This window comes from Lepidochelys olivacea (assembly GCF_965140295.1).
Source record: "Lepidochelys olivacea isolate rLepOli2 genome assembly, chromosome: 7".
Classification (NCBI taxonomy): Eukaryota; Metazoa; Chordata; order Testudines; family Cheloniidae; genus Lepidochelys; species Lepidochelys olivacea.
Window position 1 is genome coordinate 103,180,880 of NC_140417.1, and position 24,797 is coordinate 103,205,676.

Consider the following 24,797-nt stretch of genomic DNA (forward strand, 5'->3'; position numbering starts at 1 on the left):
AAACCTTAACAATGTAGTAGAACTGAAGCATGTTTTGTATTTGTATAGTTGCAATAATCATCTTTTTTTCTTAAAAATAATATAATGAAATGTTGCTCTACTCAGCGGATTTATCATGAATTTATGTTTCCAGATTTGGGGAATGTACGACACACAGAGGACAATCCACTATGAAAATGTTATGCTGAAACCCCAGAATTTAACAAACTAATATTCTGTCACGTTAGCATAAAGCTACATTAAAGGACACATACACATTAGAGCATTATGTTGCATCATGGCACTCTTCTGCCTCTCGATATTAGACTAATATTAAACTGCAAAGCCAATGTCTATAATGCACAAGCATTTCTTTACCATATTAGAGCAAATAGAAAATGAGATGGAATAGCCCCGCTAAGTGGTTTAAAACCACTTCTGACAGCTTTTAAATAATGCAGTACATGAAAGATGGGGGACTTTATTTATTGATTTTATTTTTGCTCATAATGTAGGCCTCTTGTGAAGACTGAGCCATCCTTTCGGAAACACAAAAATGGAACTTAAGAATAAAAGAGTCAAAAGAGAGTCAGTAGCAAACCACTGTAAAAACCAAACGATAGTTCTATGTAAACAAAAACAAAATCTTACAACAGAAGAAAATCCCAATTTCCAATCCATTCTTGGATTTATACCAACAAGGAACAGCAGAAGCAAAAAACCCAAATACCTGTCAAAGCAGCTGTTTTTAAAAAGTGATTTTATACTACTAGTTCAACTACAGTATTCTGCTTAGTGTTTTGAATAAACAGTATTTGAAGAAACAACAAACTAAGTGTATTTTGCATAAATACAAGAGAAAAAACACAATTAAATCTGTACAGATTAACAGAAACTAGTTTGGTATCCTATAGAACAAAACACCTAATTTAATATGTGTCTGTTTTTCTAAATCATTCATTTGAAATTGCATCCCTAGTCGTGTAGTCAAGAAATTGAGTATATTGTTACTGAACATCCAGCATGTACAATTAGGAAAGCTATTTATATGATGAAGTAGTAAAGCTGCTTTTACTAGATTTATTCATAATGTGATTTCAAGGTTACTTCTATCTCCCATGTATTCAACAGAAAATACAATACAGCTACATGAGTATTACCTTGGGCTGTGATCCTGTCAAACCCTCAAGCTTAGCAAGATCAGCCCTAGTCAGCATTTGTACAGACCACCACCAAGGACACAAACATGCTGCAGTGGCTCAAAATTACAGCATTCAGATTTTGTTTCCCGCCTTAAAACTAAAGAAAATGTTTCTTGTGGGATGAACCATAGTTTTTAATTTACCGTAGTATTAAAGGAAGCTAACTTGAAAGTGCAAAAGGAAACCTAACATTCCCTGTCACAGATCCACAAAAAATATATGGAGAGAAATTAATTTTTTTCAGGCAATGGATTGCAAAACAAGCTTTGATATGTATTAACAAAGTGACTGCATCTAAATATAATTTGTATTATACTAACTCAGGAAATCAAGGTTACATCACTTAAAATTATTTGGTGCCTAGGAGAAAGCATTTTCACTCATTTCTTATTAGTTATATTTAGTTAAGTCAAACCAAAGTTTTCAAATATATCCTATTAAGTCAATAGTTGTACAAACTCAACTAATCAATCTTGATCAGAATTACCTGTTTTTAAATCATATGCATTAATTGTTAAAAATCAAAATTTAAAAATATATGCAGCTTGAAAAAATCACTTTTTGTAAAATTAACTCCAAAGAGCTCCAGAAAGGTAACCAAAACAACTCCAAAAATCCACGCATGTCCTTTCATGATAAATATCTTTCTCAAGTATAATTTTTGTACCAACAAATACAAAAGTTAATTTTAAATATTCTGGGCCAGATCCTTGACCCTAGAGAGGTATAAATTGGCAAGCCTGGAACAAGGCAGCTCAGGATAACCCCAGAACAGGCAAGCTAAGAGATGGCGCAAAGCTTTATGCCAACCATTCCCCCTCAGCAAAGTGTGTATGTCAGGGGCCAGCTGGGTTTGGGAAAACACTGAAAGCTGATGCGAAATGTGCTTTGCTGATCCCTGGCTAACAGAATGATTCTCAGAGAAATTTCTACTGGATGCTAGTTCAACCGCTTGCCAACCGCAGGATTGGGGAAGGAGTAAAGATTGCTTAAACTTAAAGCATCCCCCAAGTTTGCACAGCGTGAGGTTGGCACATCTGAGGACTATCTATTTGAGAAGTTACACTCAGGAATCATTTTTATTTTCTAAATCTTTAAACAATCCAGATAAATTGTTCTAAAGCACCTAAGTGACTTAGTAGCCTACATCTCACTAACTTTCAATGAGATGCAGGCTCCTAAATGGCAAATTCTCTTTTCAACGTGGGACCTGGCCACTTTTCAAAATTTTACAGCATCCTCTGAGACTAGAATGCTACAGTGACCACCACATGGGTGGATACACCTGTGCCCAATGACTCCAAACAGGGCTCAGTGCAGGGGTTTTCCTGCTTGAAGCTCATTACAGGATTGGCACCTGAGGAAGGAGATCACGTCCATTCCAAAAAAACCTGTTAATTTGTCCTGCAACTTACTAATTTTCAGTAGCATAGTTTCCTCATTCTCAGATAAGATGATCAGGGATATAATTTTGCTCTGAGTTGCACCAGTGTAAACCATGCTGCCAATGCAGAACAACATTGCCATAAATACCTAATACATATTCCTGCCCTTCACTGGACAGTGCAAGGATGAACTGAAAGTTAGTTGTATCCTACAGTTTTGAGGAAAGATACCACAGGAAATTAAATGCTGATTAGGTCCGGAAAGCTGGTTCTGAGAGACAACTGGTGCTCCAGCACTTGTTGGGAGAGGGCAAAAGGGTGGTAAAAAGAGTCTGGATTGGTCAAATGAATTGGAAGTCTCTGCCTCACTCCTTTTGTTAAGAATATTTTAGTTGGTGACATTTTTGGCCTGGTTCCATTCTTTTTGTGGATGCGCTGTGTTGAGGAGTTGTACCCCTGATTATAACATTTGAAATACAATAAAAATACTAGTTTACCAGTTGAAAACACTGATAAGATCACCAAATAAAATAATTAAATGTTGATTACAAACATAGCTACATAAAAATATGTAATATTTTACATAGAGAGGAAAACTAGAGACTTTTATAATGACAGAAAAAGACTTTCCTGAACTAATCAGAAAAATAAATTAACCACACATACAAACACAGAAAGAAAAACAAAAAAAGGGATAACTGAGGCACCTGACTCTAAGGGCCATTCAAACAAATATGGAATGCTGTGTGGCAGGGATGTCTCGGCCATTCCCAACTACCATGGAATCTTCCTGTTGGCGACCCACCACTCATATGTGTAAGAGGAAAGGAGCATCAACAAAATCACCTGTAGCAAATTCACCGGACTGTCCTCTGTTGAGCATCACTGTTCCTCACAATATAAAAAGTTATTTTATTAAGTACTCTTTTAGAGATCAGGAGGAGACCTACATGAGGAGCACATGATCCCACATCTGCCTACTGTGGAGTTCTTACACTTTCTCCTGGGGCATATGTGCTGCACTAGTATAAGATGGGGCTTGCATACCTACATCAGGTATATTTAAGTATACAGCCAGACACACCTTTTACTAGAATGCATTAAGTATTAACTATGTTCAAAGTAAAATACACCACTGGCACACTATACAATTTCATGCTGCATCAATTGCATAATTATTGCTTCTCAATGCAATGAAAATGTATTATTTAAGTCATGCTATCATATTATACAAATGCAAAGCCAAGACATTTTTCTTTGAAACACCTACCTTCACCATCACAGTTTGATCAGAGACACTACTCATCATCTCATTGATAGACTTAAATAGCTGCAGCAAGGATTCCATGAAGTCTGCTTCTCCTTTGTTTTCATAAAGTCTGAGAAACAAATAATTGCTTGTGTAATAGAAGCATAAACCATAAGGGGAAAAAAAACCCCTGGCAATATTGTATAAAACAATGAAAATTGTTCCCAAAGCAGTCATTTTTTGTTCAAATGACAACTGACAATGCCTTGTATTACTCATGACATTTAAAATAAAAGGGGTTCTTAAATTCTACAACTTTTATCAATCAGGCAGGAGTGTTTGGTATAGAATGGTATAGAACAAATAGTTAACCAAAAGGAAATCCGTTCAAGTCACAGACCTAAAATGGATTATTACTAATTTAAAGCTTCCCCTGGTAAAACATCAAATAGATGGAGATTTAACACTGACTCCTAAATCACTGAGACACTATCAATCCCTCTCATTATCACCCAACTCCACATAGCTGCAAAATAATGGGCTAGATTCACCTCTTCACTCAGCACAGAAGTAAGCAAGGAGGTGGGAAGAGCATGCCAGGAAGCCAGTTCCAGCTCCCTGATTCTCAGGACCAGACCCAACCTAACTTACAAGTGGTGCTAGTCATCTTTAAATCCTGCCACTGTTGTAAGGTTCTTAATAGGCGCTATGCGAGGAGAATTAATGTGGCAACCCCCTTTCCACCACCAGCGAACACCCTGCGTGGGAAGAGGGGAGTTTGCATTAATTGATATGGAATATATAGGCTAAAGGTGTTAACATAACTCAGTTACTGTCTAAAATTCAACAGTGTTAAACAAGATTTGCTATACATGCAATTTAGCCTTCTTAGGACATGGCAAACACACCATTAAACAGCCTTTTTATTAAAGATAAAGAAAGACAGTTACAATATTTGACACGTAAAGTATTAAATAAAGCATTTATTTTCACAATATTCCTGGTTCCTTTTCTTTTTTTAACTGGAGAGAGTTTTTAGAACTCCTTGTGAACAGCCTTTTAGATGGTATTAAAGATAGTAGTAATTGTTTTTTGGAGGAAAAAAAAAATGTTAGTTGAAATGGGCTGGAGCTGTTGTGCTGCTGATAAATCTTGATTTCATTTTATTTTAGGTGGTATTTGGGATTCAGCAGGAGCTGACAGATGTTATTTGGGTCTCTCTCTCTCTCTCTTTTTTGGGTGGGGGAGGGGCCCAGTTTGGTCAGGACATTTTTCAGGATTAGGAAAAAGAAGGTCTGGGGTCTTCGGAGATGGTGGGAGTAGTAGCCATGATGGTGAGGCTTGATCCAACAGCCCCCCTCTTGGTTTTTATAAAAGATTTTTTTTTTTTAAGGACTTAAAAAGGAAGTGATGGGGAATAGTCCATCCCCTTTTTATTTTGTCTATTAATTAGGGTTAATATCTGACACACTAATTTTGGTTTATTAATATTTGGACTTGCTTTTTGTTTAACCAGCATGATTTTAACATAGTTTTTGAGTTATATTAGTAGACTTTTTGGTTTAGACTAATTCAGGTTTTTTTGTTTTTATTTTTGTGCTTTTTTAACAACATTTGTTATTATAGATTTTTGTGATAGTTTATTAACTTCTTCGTTCTGTTTATAGATGAGTATATAATTAGGGTAAATGTGTAGGCTTAACTATTGAAACAGAACTAATTCACAGGGGCCACTCTGCAGACCAGATACACTAGCAGGGAGTTCCTCCAATGCCAGAGGATCTCTGTTGGTGCTTAAGGCCAGATCACAACTCCTTTTTGCCACCACAGTGATGCAAAAAGGATGTAACCCAGCTAGAGAATTTGGTCCAATCTCTAAATATGGCAAAAAAGTGACTCAATTCCCAAACCTCCTTTCTATTTTAAATGCAACATGGATTTTGCCTAGAATGAAGGGAGAAGGGTGAGATGAGGAATGCTTCTATGTCTAACAAAAGGAAAGCACCATTACCATGAACAAATTTCCTGTAGAAACTTAAAACATACTGTTTGTTCTGTGACAATCTCCATAGCTCACATTTAGCAGGGATGCAGTCAATAGACTTCTGAGAGCTCTTCCCATTTAAAGAGCTTCAATTAAAGAAAGTATGACTAGACAGGTTTAATATATGCCACAGAGGGAAACAACAGTTAAGGGTGCATGGTATATAGGAGACAGAAGGGCAGAAGGCCAGCGAAGCATAACATCCTTGTCAAGTTTAAATTGTGGTATTTATAAAAATGGTTGTGGGAAGCACCAGAAATGTTTCCCATGCACTATACATTCAGTTTTTGATTGGCTATGGGCCTATTCGAGACATTTAGTCCCAGGCCTCTTTCTCCGTCAAGCTACGTTCTATTTACATCAGGTGCTCAAATGCCCCTTTGTTGTATGTCATCATGATCTGTCACAGTAGCTATCAAAAAAACATAAGAACGGCCATACTGTTCAGTTCAAAGGTCCACCTAGCCCAGTATCATGTCTTTCAACAGTGGCCAATGCCAGGTGCCCCAGAGGGAATGAACAGAACAGGTAATCATCAAGAGATCCATGCCCTGTCGTCCATTCCCAGCTTCCGGCAAACAGAGGCTAGGGACACCATTCCTGCCCATCCTGGCTAATAGCCATTGATGGACCTATCCTCCATGAACTTATGTAGTTCTCTTTTGAACTATGTTAGAGTCTTGGCCTTCACAACATCCTCTGGCAAAGAGTTCCACAGGTTGACTGTGGTTGTGTGAAGAAATACTTCCTTTTGTTTGTTTTAAACTTGCTGCCTATCAATATTTGTTCACTTCCCTTTTTTTATCTTCTACTTTACCCACTGATTAAACTGCATCAGAAGAGAGACTTCTAACTTCAGCATATGGTTCCGCCTTTCTAGGGCAATGGGAGCATTATAGGTAGGCATTTTACATATTTAAACCTTAGTCTGATTTCTTCATATTTGAAAACATCACATAAGATTTATTTAAAACTCACGATGGAGAATCTATATTACAAATTCCAAACGAGGAACAGGGATACTTTTTTTTTTTTTTTTTAAAGTGGTGCATGCTACATTACACTAAAAATTCATGTCTATTATTTCTAGCATAAAATGCAAATTCCTTGGGAGCCATAAAGCAGCTATTAAAGTAGTACACTAGGGAAAATGAAAAAAAAAGTTATTATACTGTACCATTTTGCTCTGAAAACTTTGCTTCCCAACTAGAATTGTAGGCCGTACAGCACAGATTATTAAAATTATATTTTAGGAATAAACTAAGAAATTGCAATGTTCCCCTAACAAAAGGAACTGTAAAGCTTAACAGACCGTATCCATCAATACATTTTATAGATACATGAAGCTGGTTAAGACTAGAAAAAAAAAAATCTTTGTGCTTTAGTAAATCCTGAGCACCTGCAACTCTCAATGACATCAGCTGGAGCAGGGCCTGTACATTTATCTGAGACTGTAGTAAACTTGGCATGCGGAGGGCATGTGCGTATGTTTGTTGTGCAGTACCAAACACAGTCAGCGTGTTCAATAATAAATTTATTTTAAAAGTTATTATTGGTAATAACGCCTTTTTAAAAAGCTTTTTCTTTAGAACAGGAACTACACTTGCTTGTTAAATGTTTCACACTAAAACACTAGCACTGAGACCACTTCTTTTAAGGACAGCCCCTTAATGCCACAGTTTTAATAGTTCTAAATAATCATCACATATTAGCCAGGGTTTCAGCTTTACAACTGAGAACCAACTGTTGCATCATTCCAATTTAGTAGCTTCTCTGATTAAACCCTTATCATTCAGACTTGTGATTTCCCAGTGCTAATGCATTTTGAATTAGTGCTTAGCACCAGGAAATCCAACGGCAAACACTAAGGGATCATTTTTTTCTGTAAATCTCATCTGCAGTGAGAGATAATTATTTTTTTTCTTGTAAAATGATTTGTAAGACCAGAAACAGAATAAGTGACAATCAGTACCTTATAAATCTCACAGCAAGATTATTATTGAAAGCAATTACATTGCCTAATTTATAAAAAAAAAACAAAAAAAAAAAAACACCTTGGTGACGTTGTTAACTTCAGAACTCTACATAAATCCCTTGTAATAACCTTGTTATATCCTATAAGAAATAGCAAAAGGGTTACATTAAAGGTTAAATTAAGACAAATACATAATAAACTTGCTTTTATAGGTTTGTATATTTGGTGTAAGCAATTCCATGATAATTTTTAACTTGCTGGAAAATTCCTGTACTTAGCTTTATTGGTGAATATTGACTTCAGGCATGGCAACAAAGTTACCTATTCAAGTCACAGAAAATTAAACAAACTGAAAAACAGCATGCTAGAAATGTTGAGATTCTCCCCTCCCATATTAAAGCCACAGGAGTTTTTGCAAAGAAATCTCCTCAAGGATTTTCTCATGGAGAAGCTCCACATTATTCTATTGGAGGAAAAGAGTGAGAGGGTTTGCTACTCCCTACAGAAAAATCCGGCCCCAAACCTCACAGATACCCTCAGTATCTGCAGGAGGCCATGCTCAGCCACAGCGGCTCCCTCCTACTTCTTTGGCCATGGGAGCTTATGAGAACCTCTCGGATAAGGGGTTCTCTGTGAAAATGCTAACATTTTGTCATAAATTGCATTAGATTTGAGAGGGGAACATTTTGAATCCTCTCTTCCCTCCCTCCACGCCCTCCCCCTCTGTGCAGGACTTGGAATGAGCATAAAGCCATCTGCAGGGTCCCAGGGAAGGGGACTGTCCTGCAGAGGCCCCAGAGTTGCATGCAGATCATTCTGATATCAAAGTGATTTACATCATGATTTAAAATCAACAAACAGGAAACCTTGATTGAAATTAAGAATTTTAACCTTGTGGTTTATTTGTACTTTTAAGTTATTTTCCTAAATAAAGGTTCATTTTCATTGGTTGGTATAATTTGGTACAACTTTTTGCTAGCCATGAGGATACACTATATCTACACGTACATATTTAAATAATTAGAGCGTTTTAAGTACATTTATTCAGAATCTTAATTTTTACTTTTTTATTGTGTTAGAAATGGCGAATGATGCATTTTTATTGACTAAATTAACTTTTTAATCATGATTTACTCCTCGAGCGACATTTGGTTAGAAATTGGAATTCAATTAAAATGCACAGAAACAGCCATTGAATTTTTTTTTGATTAGTTAAATAAAACTACCTTAAATGTGCTAGATGCACAAGGAGAAAAGTTTATCAAAATTAGTTTGTAATACAAAAGTTAACTTTTTAAACAAATCAAGTATTATCTGCTAGGGAATTGACTTGATTGCTTCTGATCACCATGTCCTTCAAGATTTTAGAAAAAGTAGATCTCATCTCCTTACACCTTATTTTTATTCATAGATTGGAAGAGGAAATCAAGCTTTTCTGCGTTTTCAACTACCAATCAATCAGTTTCTCAACTTTGAATGAACTCGTCATTGAACTGAAATGAAAAAAATTCTCTTTCTGCATTTGGAGAAAAAGCCAGTGCTGTCAGAGTGGCATGTCAACAAACTCTGGTTCCAGGTGCTTAGCCGGTGACTTCCCCCAGTTCATTGGTTTGACTTTCTTTAAAACTTCAGCACTAAACATACTGCTTGAATATTATTGTTTTTATTTTATTTAAATGATTTTAAAAGATTATAGTAAGTTGAGGCCTTAACAAAGATTAGCATGGGAAGGCAGCCTTAACTGTGGCAGTTACTCTTGCTTTAATTAGAGTATTGGATGCTGTAGTGAGGTGTAACAACTTTATTAGCATGAGTTTTGAACGGCTATGTTACTTACAAGTGGCAAACCAATGAGTTATGCTGGTCATCTCAAACAATTCCAGTCATACTTATAAACCATACTACGTTAGTATGAATTCTGCATATGTTACCAGGAACACTATTTTAGAAATGTTTTGAGTGTCTTAAATTTATTCATATTTAAATTCTTTCATTCTCATGGCTAGGATTCCTTAGTTTTTAATCAACCTATACAAACAGAGGGGAGAGAAAAGTTAAACCTAACAATCACCTCAGGTAGCACAGAGATATATAATAGTGTCATGGTTTTGTGATCCAATAGCTCAAAACAAATATTGTGCATGCCACTGGAAATCTGTGAAACTCGCATTGGCATCAAGATGGTAATTATCCAAATATTAATGCTACTAATGGGATGCAGCTCAGTAACCGTCACTGGTCCAGGGCTGACTTTTGCTAGTTCCTCGCCTCAGATTACTGTAACTTTTTCACCTGGTTGGAAGATATTCAACCTTTTGCAGGGAGGCAGCAGGAAGCTTTTCTCTGGGCCACATCATTAAGGATTGACTAAAATCAATGAATTTATAAAGAATTATTTTAAAAAATTAAAATAAATACACTGTCTTTTCAAAAAACCTATTTGAAATTATGGGAACTTTCTGTTTTCAGACCCTTACAACATTCAGAAAGCTATGAGCAACAATGGAAGCGCTTATGTGCTTTTTCTAAACTGAGGTGTCACTCCCACTGTGAGATCCATGCTTAAATATACCCACGTATATTCACTATTTACATATGCAAGGCTTGGCACAAGGCAGCTGAGAGAAGGACGCTGAACTAATCATTGGAGTAGTTAGGGTTTGGTAGCTGGAAAGGGATTACTACAAGCTATAAAACCAGTAGCAGTGTGGCCAAAAAATAAACAGTAGCAATGTGTCCACAAAACCATCACACCTCACAATCTTAGCACGGTCAATCTTATTCCTTCTGTCTAATGCCTATGTTACATTTTCTTATACTTTGGGAATAAACCAAATTTGTGCAGAGTAAACAAGTGCTTTATGAAGAAATAAATAATATTCTATTTACTGCACAGTACTTACCTTTAAACAGCCAGTGCCCTTATGAAAAATGCTTTGTTTCATACCAGTCTACTAGTAGGCACAACATTTACAGTAAATACAAAAAAAAGCCAGAACTCATCACAAGCGTCTCTAATTGTAATTTTTAAATAAAAAGAGAAAAATCACATTTAAGAAAGGAAAAAATATGAACCCCAAGGTTGTTTTTTTAAAAAAAACTGTTAATACTTACTGATTGAACAATATTCTGGACCGTACTATAAATTTGAAGATGTATTCCAGAGCTTTCATAGCTTTAAAAAGTTGATCAGTTACACCAGGTTTCTCAGCATTATCCACGTAATTTTTTAAAACTTTAGTCAGCTTTCTATTAAAAAATAATACAGGTTACTTGTACTTTTTCCAATTAAGAATTCTGTTTCCTGAAGAATTTAACAATATTAGCCACAGCTAGTGCAGATAACATTAAAGCATTTTATTATGTGAGAGTAAGGACTCTTCATTCAATTCTCGTCCTTACCAGTGACTAACTGTGACTTTGGGGAATTCCCTTAACCTCTGTGTTGCACACTTTACCTACCTCCAAAATGAGCACAGCATCATGTATTTCATAAGAGAATTAGCAGACTTAATATTTACAAAGTCCTTTGAATCTTGAGATGTTCAGGTGAAAGGCGCTATGCAAGTGCAAAGAATTATCATAAATATTTGTGAACAGATTTCTAAATGTAATTCTATTTAAATCAATAGCCCCTCTGGGTTGTATCTAGTATCCTTGCATATGGCTTTACTTTGGAGCAGTGAAAAAATAGATCCTGTAAAACTTGCCGTTTCAAAATTATAGACAGTAGCAGTTGACATTAAAAAATGACTTTGTCTCCAACTTCGGGATTTTCTACATTTTGTTTCTACAGACTAACAAAATTACCACTTCTATAGCCTCAGTTTTCTTGACTAGAAATCACTTTTTAAACTAGAATATAGACAACTCCCAGTTTTAAAATCACCATCTTTAGTTTTATTTTAAATATACTATGAGTGATATTTTTAAAACACATATAACCCACTGAAGCTAGTGAAGACCTAATTTTGTCCTTATTACTTAAGTGAACACACTTCACACATTTTCTTCCCGCATAGATCATAAAAGTAATTTGGCTACCAAACTCCATTCCGAGGAAGAGAAAGTTGCCAAGCAAAGCTATCCATTACTGTTTTTGTATCCAACAATAACAGTCTGAAGTAGCAAATAGCAAAAGAAAATTGAAGGGTTCTGTTTTTGTTTTGTGGGTTTTTGTTTTTGCTTAAAGATGACAACGGTGTACACATAATAGAAGATAAGCAGAACATCAATTTTACACTGTAAGCAAGATGGATTTTAATTTTTTCAATATTTATTATTCCTTGCACAAGTATAATTGGCAGTTGTCATGTTTTGTTTATGATACTTTTCTCCATAAACATGTCTGAAATAGTTCAAATCACCATCTCATTAAAAAGGAGGAACTATGGGCTTCATGCCTCAGGATTGACAGCACAGTTACTATTAATTCAGATTTGAAAAAGGAAAGCAGGAATATCTCCTACTCAAAAAACAAAAAAAACCATGTTTCTTCATGTTTATAGGTGAACACCTATTTAAATTATGCAAAAGAAAATGTGAATACCATCTGGATACTCTGTACAACAATGTTTTCATTAGAAAAATATTTTAAAAAAAACAAAAATATACTTACGTGTAGGCTAAAGTAGCACTGAAATGTTTCTTAATGTAGGTTTCCAAGACAGGATTAAAATGCTGAAATTTTCTGTCAGCAATCAGTCCAATGATAAATACCTGTTAAATTAGTATAATTATTCCATTATCCACAAAATCTTTGAATTGCTATATTCTCATGAGCTAACCAGTCGAATCATTTCAAACGAGCCACACTAACAACATACAGGGGACACAGTCACAGACTGACCTTAGTTAAAAACAACAATCCTACTGTTCTATTTATTTTACCAGCTTTCTGTTCCTAACATAGGAATGGTTCTCTCTCTGCCCCACTACCACTCTTCTACTTCTACCGGTGTCCCAGCACAGCAGTTGGTCCACTATATGCTTCACCATTTCTTCTGTCTCTGACACTGTCAGCAGAGCGCTCCCCTTACACTTGTCTTCAATCACTATGATGCCGTGTGTCAGAACCCTCAATCACTGTGATGCAACGTGTCAGAAACCTTCACCTCCTTTGAATTAAAGCCCTACTGGGAGTTTTAAAAAAACCCACTTCAAATAAAACAAATTTCAAAAGGTGTGATTTGCAGGTGATAGGATGAATATTATTTATGAAAAAGACCATAATTAAATCTATACATCAATAAATTACATTTTAGCCAAATACCTATACACAAACAAGTCAACTTACCAAAGCATCGAACACCAGAGTGTCAAACGTCTCACTCTCGGAATTCTCCATCATTATGTTAAAAAGTGCATCTAGTGTATCTTGTAGGAACTGCAGATAAATATTCAGGTCACTATATTTTACAGGAAATTTGAGATTAAATTTCCCAAATTGATATTTTACATGGATCTACATACTAATTTTTATTTTTACATTATATAGAATATAAAAATAAAAGCGTTAGTTGGAAAATAGAACAAGAATTTTTTCGCACATTTTGTTTTTCAGTGAATTTTTATAAAATTTAGTATTTATATATCAGAGTTGGCCAGAAAATGCATTATCTCCCCTCCCCCCAAACACACACACACACGAGTACTTGAACAGAAACCTTTACTTTTTATAGTGAATATACCAATCAAGTGTTTCAGGATTCAATCTTAACATACTGTTATTAAAAAGAATCATGCAAGTTTTGAGAAATGATCATCTATCACAATACAAAACACAAACAAGCAAGTCAGACTCATGCTAAATAAATCAAGTAGTACTCAGATGCTTTGAAATTATCTTGACATTAACAGAAAATACTACATAGCTATTTATGGCTCCATAAACTCTCAGACCCACAGCAGTTAACTAATAGCATACATGCAGGCATGGGAAATACCACACACAACCTTCTTTCCCCACCCCCACCAATAAAACCTACAGGCCTCTATCACTGTAACTGAAGAAGAATCTTCACTAGACAGTTGGCAGGACACCCTGATCTGCACAACATGAAAGTAAAAGCAGATTAGCAAAGGGGACTTGATGTAAGCACAATGGAAAAAAGTACTCTATAACCGTATAATGTAATATTCCTTCCTACCATGGGCTAATAGCACATAGGGTTGGAGTTCTTCAGGTTGCATGATGCATTTAGTTTTACCAACCAATAAGTCTGTGTCTGGGCAATTTGTGTTACTAGATGGACAGAAAAAACATCAGCTCCTCCCAGGCAGATTAACATGTGAATGTATCACCGCTCAGATTCAGATTTTGGGGGAAAATGTAGTTTTATGCAGCAAATGCCTTTTGTCTCTGTTGAACAGGTAGGCAGTCTTCTCCTGTAGTGGGACTTCAGTTTAGGGATGGAGTAAGCTATGTTTTGTCAAGAGATTTTATCGGGGGGGGGGGGGGGGAATCTTCCATCAACCAGTAGACTCTTTTGGGATTGGATCTGCCACAACAATGAAGATGTGTAACAGTTTATGAGATCACACTCAGGCTGCTTCTTGGGCTGTTCAGCAGACTCAACAATGCTCAACAAGAGACTCATTGTTAATGATCACAAGCTAACTTTTATTTAGTAACCCACTGTAATCCTCTTTTGGCCACCAATTTCCATCCCAAGGAATCTGTAACCACAATATGATGCTATTAAAATCTGGAGGCAAACAGCGAAGAGAAAGAGCTTACAACATCATTTCCATATGGGCATGCAGCTTGGGGCAGAAATCAGCTTTTGACTTCACATTTTAATTTTTAGTAGAACAATGTGTGTCTTGCAGTCATATTCATTTAATTAGGGGAAACAACATGGCAGTTCACACTGCTATGCATTTAAACATTCACTTTTCAGTGGGAGTGAGTAAAGTTTTCCCGAACATACGATGGTTTGATAGCATGGCTAAACTCCATTAAAAAGAAAACAGAGAGATGAAAAGGTGCCATGACTGGATGTTTTCTGCACATGTGGGCATCACACACATTTTCTTGCATTTGTAGAACTCATGTTGTATGATCAGTTTTGAACACATGCAATGAGGACTTACAATGATGACTAGAAAGATTCCAGGCTGTCCAGGCCATAGAGGGTAGGAATACCCCAAGAAAATTACTAATAGCATCTTGCTGCAGATTGTGGCAGGGCTTTGGAGACTTGCAGGAGGATACATTCATCAGGGAGGGATGTCATGAATAAGGACTACTGCTCTGTACTATTGTGTCCATTTAACATATATGGAGAACTCCATTACAATGAGAATCTCCATTGAAAGAAGATAGCATTAATTCTACTACTACTGATGTAGAATGAGAGTCAAACATCCAACAAGTCTCTTATATGTTCACTATTGATGTATCAATACTAGTACAGAATATAATGATATTTTGATGGAGATTTATGAATCATTGATCATTTATTAACAGAAAATTTGAATATTCTTGATCAAGAAGACATTATTAAAAATGTTATTGAAAATTGGAAGTAGTTTAAAGGAAACAAATGAGGGGAAGGAAAAGGAATAGTTAAACTAAAAATGAATAATAAATATGCAATATTATACAGACTAAACTACTAAGATATTTTTCTTGCACTGTAGAAACAGTAGGCAATGGTCCTTTAAACAAAGAACTAAGAAAAAGACCAGCATATCAAATAAGAACTCTTCAGTCATGGGCAAAAATTTAATTGATGCATGTCCCTATTAATAATGGGAGCTTTTTAATGGACTTCAGTGAGGCTAAAATTTCACCTGCTCTGTCTACAAAAATGTGTGTGGAGAGGTAGGGGAACAGCAGTGTGGTGGGAAGGGGAAGGGAGGTTCACCTAAATATTGTTTTAACTTTCCGTTGTGTGACATTCTGTTATCTTTCTGTAATCACTGGGCACGCAAGTATTTGCCTGGTGTATACTCTCCAAGGTAATTTGGAGAACAACGAAAATTACCCATAATAACGTTAGTTGGCAGTGAGCATCAGCACTGAGCTATGGCTCTCAAGTAATATAAGCCAAAAATGGTAACAAACAAGGCCACTCTGCAAAGTTCTATTTAAGGAGGCTATTCTTTCCTTACTCAGTAAAGAACAATAACTGTGGTCTCAGCTGTGCGAAGTTTCCTTAAGATGAAGCATTCATTAGTGCTTTTTTACTTTATTTGAATTGTAATTTGGTTAATAGAAGCATAAAGGCCCTTAAGGTTCATCTACTCTTGATATATTACTTCTGCTGACATTATTGGATTCGATTTAGTACAATGTATTCAATAAAGTCTAAGCCTACTGTTTTCCACAAATAAACCCGTCTTTATGTTGGTCTCTACAGTCACTCAATGCCCTTATGGCCTTGGCAAATGTAAATTACTTGGCCCAGCTACATCTTCAGCAGGAAACATAATTAAAAAAAATATTAGCACCACTTGCTGAAATGTGGCACTTGCACTCCACATTCAAACATAATAAAATGCACTTAATATTTATTTAGATAATTGAACTTTTGCTATGCATTTTATTACCTCACAATAATTGAGGGACTCTCCCTCAGCAATAATTTCAAGGAGGTTTGATTGTACTGTTTAAATAAAAATCCCTTTTGGCATTTAAATGTGCATATAAAAGCAAGTTTACTGCAGTATTCAAAATATCAATATTTTAAAAACCTGTGCATTACACATCTGTATTTAAAAGTAGTTCCTTACTTTACAGGGGTGTAGTGAGGATTCAGACATTAAAGATTGTGAGGCACTCATATACTACATTAATGGGGGCCATATAAATACCTAAGCTAGAGGGACGGAAAAATTTAAATATCAAATTCATTAAAAAAATTTAACTTGTTTCTTACCTTAACCACTTCACCACCATCAACTTTCATCAGCTGTCTCAAATTCTGCTGCAGCAAGTTTGTGTTAGATCGCCATTTCAAAAGCCCCAAGAGATCCACTGTACGTGAGAAAAACATTCAATTATGATGTGCTGCAGGAGTTATGCTCTCATTCACATACCATGACTATATTCACAATAAATAAAAACTTCACTTCCAAGTTAGCCATTTTTATTGGCTGTTTACATATTTCACTACTGTATATCTGCATTGCTGAAATCTGGTACGACTATATTCCTACTTTCAAGTGCATTTACTCTGAGAATGTCATCCATGGAAACTTACTTACATTCAAATCAATAGTAATTATGCTAAGGAAAACTTTGCACTATAGCATACAGACTATGATTTCTATTATGAAAGCACTGCCGTTTTCAAAAAAGTGGATTACATTTACTAAAGGTACTTTTAGAAAGAAGGCTAAGCAAGTGCTGGTTTCTCAAATCTCAACACTTTGGTTCACCCAGGAGCTATCAAACAATAACTCATACAGTGCAGGTCAGGTTTTCTTCCACAATCATTTCTACAAGTTCGAGAGTTCCCTTCAGGTCTTCAGCCCATTGCTGGAGCCTCACTGCCCTAGCCTGGTATGAGGGTTAAGGAGCTGGGGAAGGAGGTTATCTCCTTGCTGTGCCTCACACTAAGATTCCCAACCCCATTTCCCAGTTTCTTTATGGGATGCCTTCCCCTCGGTCCACTTTCAACTCCGGTTTATCATGCCACTATACACCTGTCACCTGCTAAATAGCAACAACCCAAACAGGACCTTCTGACCCATTCCACCAGGTCCCTGAGCTGCAGTGGGTAAGGTAAAAGCCCTTCCTGCCCTGGCCAATCTAGCAGTGAAAACAAAACTCCTTCCCAGTCCCAATAAAGGTGACAAGTGCAATGCCCACAGCAGACCAAAAAAACAACTCGGTTCTATTCTAACCCAGCAGTGAGTGGGGCTCATATACTCTCGCCAGGGTGAACAAGGGTCAGTGGCTTAGCTTAGCCCTGCTAGCCAGCCCACCAATTGCTTCCCCCACTCCACCACAGCCCCATCCCTCTCTCAATCACAAGGGAAAGGGAAACCCTTAAAGGAGCTATACCCTTACTCCTTACCCCTCCAACCAATCCAGATCTCATGCCTTTGAAGCTGCTGAGGGTGCATTCTTCTGTGCTTTTAAAATAAGAAAACCTGCAGAAAATATTTTTAAGGCTAATAGCTGAAGAGATGATCTAGCAATGTATTTTGAGAATGCAACAAATGTATGTGTTAGATATCCCATGGAAAAAAATAAAGTACATAACTAACTAATGTACATAATAAATGCATCAGTTCTTTAAACCATACAACAGTATGGCAATTTACTATGAAAAAAACCGGTACCTCTGAGTAGTATTCCTCCAAAGGAAAAGGTCAAGCTCTTACTAGATAGGGTTTTGTTTACAGAATACTTAAATAATCAATAGCAACACGTGGAGTAGTATAATTTTTGAGCACCAACAAATGTTTCAAGGCTATTACCCTCTCTAAAGTGAATGCCATAACACTACGTAAAGAGAAACATTTATAAGTTGAAGGTGAAAGAGACACTGGTTTGGCTGAAACAGATTAAAGTGATGGTGAAGGAGAGGAATGGGGGAAAAAAACCTTTCATGTGGGAAGTGCAAGCTAAAAAAGACTGCCCCTTAAGAGATACAAGTAGGACAGTAGTAAGTGAAAAGTATTATTAATTCAACTGGAAATAAAATATAATTCCAAAAAAACCAAGAATGGGGTTTTAGGGGACTTACTTTAGCCACTGGATTAGTATTTTTTCAGAAATAGACAAGTTTTTATCAAACTCAGTAAGAGCTTGCTTATAAACTATCTCTCATCTCACTTCCTTCTTGAGATTCAAGTAGGTTCAGCATCCAACGAACTCCCCCAAAGGAGGGAGGACAATCAATCATTCTGGAGTTTTTTTCAGGAAATGTAAAACATGAGAAAACTGGTCACTTTAATCCTGGATGTCTCTCTTAATTGCAGGTTCTTTGTTAGACTTGTCAGGAGTAGGGGATGAATTCTCCAGCTAAATGCTGGACAACAATCTGGCCTCAATGCCTTATCTTTACTGATTCTTATCTTGAAATAATTAGATTGGCATAAAGGAGGACAAGTCCACTCCCCAAGGGAGGACCCTGTTTTAGCATCCTAGACATGTGCCTGCATCATAAGCTTGTCAGCTGTCTACATCAGATGAAGTTGAAGGGGGACAAGAGACCAACAAGGTTAGAAATCTCAGAGACAACTGCACACAATGGCCGAGTGTGTCTTGGCAAGAGAAGGAAAGAGACTCCATCAGACCATGTTTCAATATCCTGCTATTGCACTCGTCTCTCATGCCTATTCAAATGTTAACTATGAAAAAACAGAAAATGGCCATGTCTGCTCAGAGAAACGAACAAAATTCATAATTTCAGTGCCCAACATTTGCTACTTAGAGATAATGATCAGATGTTGAGGACAACATTCAAGAGTTGATAGACAAACTACATCTGAGAGGCACTGTCGCTGAAGGAATGGAATTCCAAAAGAGCATGTTGTCAAACATGTATCAGAATACACCAATATGCAATGCAAAAACAAAACCAGACATATCATGATTAACGGACATATGGGAGGTATAAAAGCTGAATTTCAAAACTGTTCTCTCAGTCTTAGTATTCACTATATTTACTCCAGGAAAGTCCCATTAACTTATTGGCCAAACTTTTGAATATTACTAGTATTAATTAGTAAACACATAAGAAAAACTGTAACAACAAACATCATTAATCACAAACTACAATAATGTGTCCAGAAGTGCGACCCTCTATATTGGATTCTGTGAGCTATGTTTTATGAAACTATAAAATTACTGAGTTATCATTAGGATGTTATCATATATTTGGGTTGCAATTAGAATTATTGCTAAGTATCTCCTTATACCATAAAATTGGTTGACTGCAGTGAATCTTATGTGCTTTGAATATAAAACAACAGGAATGTGTTTCAGAGATGTCAAAAAGTACTGCAGTATAATTGTGAGGTGACTATGAAGTCATATCAGACCTGTTATTTTTCTATTTGGATAGGAAACTGAATAAAGAATATATTTACAGGACAATCTTAATGGTTGCTGGCAGTAACACATCACTCAGTATTGTACGCTTTACATAATATGTGTATTTATAACCACTTACGTAAAATACTAGTGAAAGAGGGGTACAGATCAACACAATCATTCATGGTAGTAAATCCACTGAAAGTTTTAATTAACCTGTGTCAATTCGATATTGAAGTATTCCAAAATACTATGCGTATGAACTGTCAATTAAGTTAAACTATCTCAAAGGCACAGATGCAACCTAATTTTTGAAAGAGAGGACAGAGAAATTACATACCGCAGAGGACTTGTGTTCATTAGGCTAGAACCCTCTAGGATAGGTTCTTTCTGGGCTCCAAAGTCTGGGGTCCCACCATACACCACTAAAATAGCCAGCCTCCAAGTACTACCTGATCCCTCTCCCCGTGGTGACTCCTATAATGACTATCTCCTTTCCCAAGATGACTCCATCACCCCCAGATGACCTCCCCTACCCCATATCCTGAAACCTATCCACTAGTCTAGAAGCAAGGAAGGACGCTGATCACTCCATGGGAACAGAGTGAAAACAAAAGAGCTGGCTGGAGAAGAGGGTCAGCTGCTCCAATGACCTGTGAGCTATATCAGTGACTATACCAGAGGCTGCCAAAGGAGCATGAAAAGCAGGTCTGAGGCTGAAGGGTTTAGAGGAGATACTATGATACTAACCACATTCCTGCCACTCCATGCCCAATCCTTAAACTCCAGCCATGGGGCACATTCTACAGAGAAGGTGAGGCTTGGCAACTTCCTCCTCCCTCCCAACCCTTCTATCCATCCCTGCTCTGGTCTCTGTACCAGACACAAAAAGAGGGTGGAATTTGTTACTTGGAGAACCCTGCACACACAATGAAAATCATATAAGGCAGCCCATTGGGGACCACAGCCATTCCACCACCCTCCTTACCAGCTCTTCTACACAAAGAGACACTTTGAAGGGATACCAGGTATGTGTTCCATCATCCTCTCCCACACACCTGTTTGCACCCATGCTAGAAACTGTAAAGTCTTAAATAAAGCCTGTGGTGCCCTGTTTTACACTCAGAAGGACCTTGGCCTAAATGGGTGTGGAAGTGTTTTCTCATCCCTAGGCACAGCTGGACTAAAGCATATAGGCTGAGCAAGGTTTGGATGCTATACTGCCAATTCTCATATTGTACTTGTGCTGTGTTTAGACAGAACTGTCAATCAAAACCCTTCACAAGCAGTATAGAATTCCCTTAATAAAATAAAACAATACTACATTCCCTCCCCTCTGATAAATGGGGGGAATACGTGGGTGGGGATACGTGGGGTGGAAAGACATTTCTTCTATTAACTCACCATTCTGAGTGAGTTTTGTTGAACAAACAAGAGTAGAAATCTGGAAAGAATCTTTGCTGATGGTGCAACTTCCAAGGCTTTGCATGCTCTTCCCAGTTGTGGCGTGCCCTTTTTCTTCCAATTCTATTTTAGTTGATGGCAAACTTAAATACGTTGAGGCATCCTCCAACTTCTTTGCTTCTGCCTGCAAGATTTTTTTTTAATCAAAATACAACATGATAAATAATTAAAATAATAAAGAACAAAGTTATATAGTATATTCTCAAACAGGAATAAAGATATTTATCCTAAATCTCTATGTAACTATTTACAGTCGGTGTACTTAACGTTTATTTGCAGCTTTAGAGAAATTTCAGGTTAAAGTTTGTTTGTTTTTTTAAAAAGCCCTAACCAGATCTAGCACCTACATGGTTTGGAGCAGGAATGTGAAATTTCACATGGCCAAAGGCGTGCTTTTTTTGCTCTCCCATGAAAATCCATCCATATGCAGCCAAGTTACAAGCCCTACAAAATCACCATTTCCACATATACAGTACAACTTGTTCAAGACCTGTCCCTCAATTTTCTGAATATCCCAATTGTATGGTACACGTTACTGGGTTCTGCTGAGCCCTCTGGTCATCATTCTGAAGGAGCCATACAGAAATGAACCTCCATTACCACCATACCTTTTACGTTTCTACTGCTTGAATCTGCTAACACTGTTCTTTTAATACAGAATTTTGCATGTACTTACAACTAGACTGATGTGTAACAGATTCCATAAAGTGAAGGTTTCACAGTAACCAAATCTGTGCAAGGACTGAATCAAAATTATACCTTGTACACTATAAGATCATGCTCTCCATCCCTTAAAGTTGTTCCATCGTATCTCATCAGCTTCACAAATGCTAACGCAAATATTTTCTCGGACTTATCTTTGGCTGTTAAAAAAATAAGACACATAGAGTAGTTTAAGTAATTGATATTGACAGAGACACTACTCCAATATCTCAAGGAAAGATCATTTAGAAATGGCCTGACAGTGATAAGGGTTCCCATATGCAGGAAAAGGGCTAAGAAACTTAATAAGGATGCAGTCCTCGATACATGAGACAAACTAGATAGTAAAATAAAGATTTTCAAACACAGGTGCCTAAAACTGACATCTTTGGTAGCTGCTGGGCGCTCAGTACTTCTGAAAGTCAGGCTGCTTATGGATTTAAAAGGCTAACTTAAGGCACCAATGTTTTAAAATCTTGACCTACGTTTTTATACAAATCCCAGAATTACTGTTTGACAAAGCAACAAGTCGGTATCTCTTATACCTGGAATGATGATATTTTGTCAGTTAGTTTATTACTACTACTTATTATTTGTATTACCGGAGCACCCAGAAGCCCTGCTTATGACCCAGGACCCATTATGCTAGCCCCTATACCAACAAAGAACAAAAAGATGGTCCTTGCCCCAAAGCAGCCCACACATAAGCATCTTTAATGAACGCCTGCCACATAATTTCACTGCAGCAGAGATGAGGAGGTTACTTACTTGCAACTGGAGATTCTTCGAGATGCACAGTCCCTATTTGTATTCCCAACGCAGGTGTGCATGTGCACCATTCGCTGAAGCCAGAAGGTTTTCTGCAGCAGCATCCGTTGCCTCGTGTTCCAGGAGAGGTTGTAAGAAGCCATGCGAGCCGACGCACACTCAGTCACCCTCTTATTGCTGAATAGGGCTGTGCACAGCACAGGGGATGGTGGATGGGTATTGGAATACAAATAGAGACCACACATCTCGAAGAACCTACAGTTACAGGTAAGTAACCTCTTCTTCTTTGAGTGAAGGTCCCTAAATGTATTCCAAACATGTTTGAGTATCAAGCAGTGATCAGCTTGGAGGTGGGTGCCAGGATGTGAGAGTTATTGGCCATCTGCAGGATGGCAAGGCCCACAGTCACATCTTCGGCTGCCCCTTGGCCGATGGCACAGCGGGCGGTGAAGGTATGTAGAGAGCGGCCAGGTTGCCACTCAGCAGATATTGTGCTAGGGGACGTCCGCTGGGGGGCAGAGATAGTTGCTTATGCCCTCGTGGAGTGGGCCATAATTCTGCCAGGCGGTGTGACATTGGACTGTGCATAGCACTCTGTGATCCACTTGGATATACGCTGTGAGGAGAAGGCCAGGCTCCTCAACCGCTCAGCAGTGGCTATGAGAAGGTGTGGAGATGAAGGCACAGGTTTCTGTCTAGGTAGAACGCGAGTGCACAGCACATGACCAAGGAGTGCAGAGTCCTGTGAGCGGGAGTGGCATGCAGTTTAGGATGGAAGACCGGAAGATGGATAGACTGGCTGAGGCAGAACTCAGAGACGACTTTCAAGAAAAGCTTAGGGTGAAGGTGTAATGAGATTTTGTCCTTACGAAAGGCCATATATGGGGGCGGGGATGGGGAGATGTCAGCCATCATGGCCGCCAAGTCTCTGACCCACTAAGCGGAAGTGATGGCCACGAGGAAGATGACCTTCATGGGTAAGTGTGAGGGGGAGCACATGGCCAGGGGCATGAAGGGAGGTCTGGTGAAGGCAGAGAGTACAAGATGGAGGTCCCAGGGAGGGGTAGGTTTAAGGACCCGTAGAAAGCTGTTAGTCAGCCCTTCATGAGATCAGGCAATGATAAGGTGAGTCAACACCAAGTAGCTTTCCACCGGTGGGAGGAAAGCACTAAGAGTTGCCAGGTGGTCCCAGACAGAGCTAAGGCCGAAGCCTGAGGTCTTAAGTTTTAAGAGGTAGTCCAGGATAAGGGGGACAGAGACATCTTTGAGGGGGAGACAGTGGCATTGCACTCAAGATGTGAAACACTTCCACTTTACTGTGTAGCAAGCCCGTGTGGAATATCGTCTGCCGTGCATAAGTATGTGCTGCACTGGTGCCAAGCAGGCATTGTCTACATGCGATCCCCATCCAAAAACCAGGCTGTCAGTCAAAGCGGGGATGGGCTGCGATGTTGGACTCTGCCCTGGTCCGAGGTAAGAATGTCTGGCAGATCAGGGAGACAGATTGCAGGGGCAGGCTGAGAGTCTGAGTAGATACTAGGAGGACCCTGGCTCGGTCGCAACAGATCTTACACAGAATTTGGAGAAGAAGGGGAATGGAAGGAAATTCATATCAGAGAGCACTTTGACACGGAAGGAGACAAGCATCGCCCTGGGAATCGTAGCCCCTGGCACCCTTTGAGCAGTAAAGGAGTAACTTGCAGTTTTCACAAGGGGTGAAAAAGGTCCCAGCGAGGGGTGCCCCAAGCCTGGAAGATGAAACAGAAAGTGGGGTTGTGGAACTCCCACTCGTGATTGAGGTACCAGGTCCAGCTAAGCACGTCTGCCAGAGAGTTCTGCACCCCCAGGAGGTATGCCGCATGGAGTGTGACATATTATCCAAGACAATCATATATAATACCTATATCAAATGAATACTATCACAGTCAAAGTAAATCCTCCTTCTATTACTAGAACAGCAATTGCTAACATATGGAAAATGCTTAGTCACAAGGCATCATTCTGGAGGGCTCAGAGTACGGCTAAACTGCTAAT

The 24,797-nt window shown here is 38.0% G+C and overlaps 1 protein-coding gene across 2 annotated transcripts in view; it reads right to left on the reverse strand.

Moving 5' to 3' along the window:
* DOCK1 (dedicator of cytokinesis 1) overlaps window positions 1-24,797 on the reverse strand; it is a 552,328-nt gene that overhangs the window by 432,488 nt on the left and 95,043 nt on the right. For both annotated transcript variants that reach the window (XM_084632948.1, XM_084632949.1), the window contains exons 17-23: window positions 22,053-22,156; window positions 21,234-21,417; window positions 16,720-16,817; window positions 13,131-13,220; window positions 12,453-12,553; window positions 10,949-11,083; window positions 3,837-3,945 (exon numbers count right to left, since the gene is read on the reverse strand). In XM_084632948.1, coding sequence (XP_084489074.1) covers window positions 3,837-3,945; window positions 10,949-11,083; window positions 12,453-12,553; window positions 13,131-13,220; window positions 16,720-16,817; window positions 21,234-21,417; window positions 22,053-22,156 — 821 coding nt within the window. The remainder of the gene's footprint in view (window positions 1-3,836; window positions 3,946-10,948; window positions 11,084-12,452; window positions 12,554-13,130; window positions 13,221-16,719; window positions 16,818-21,233; window positions 21,418-22,052; window positions 22,157-24,797) is intronic.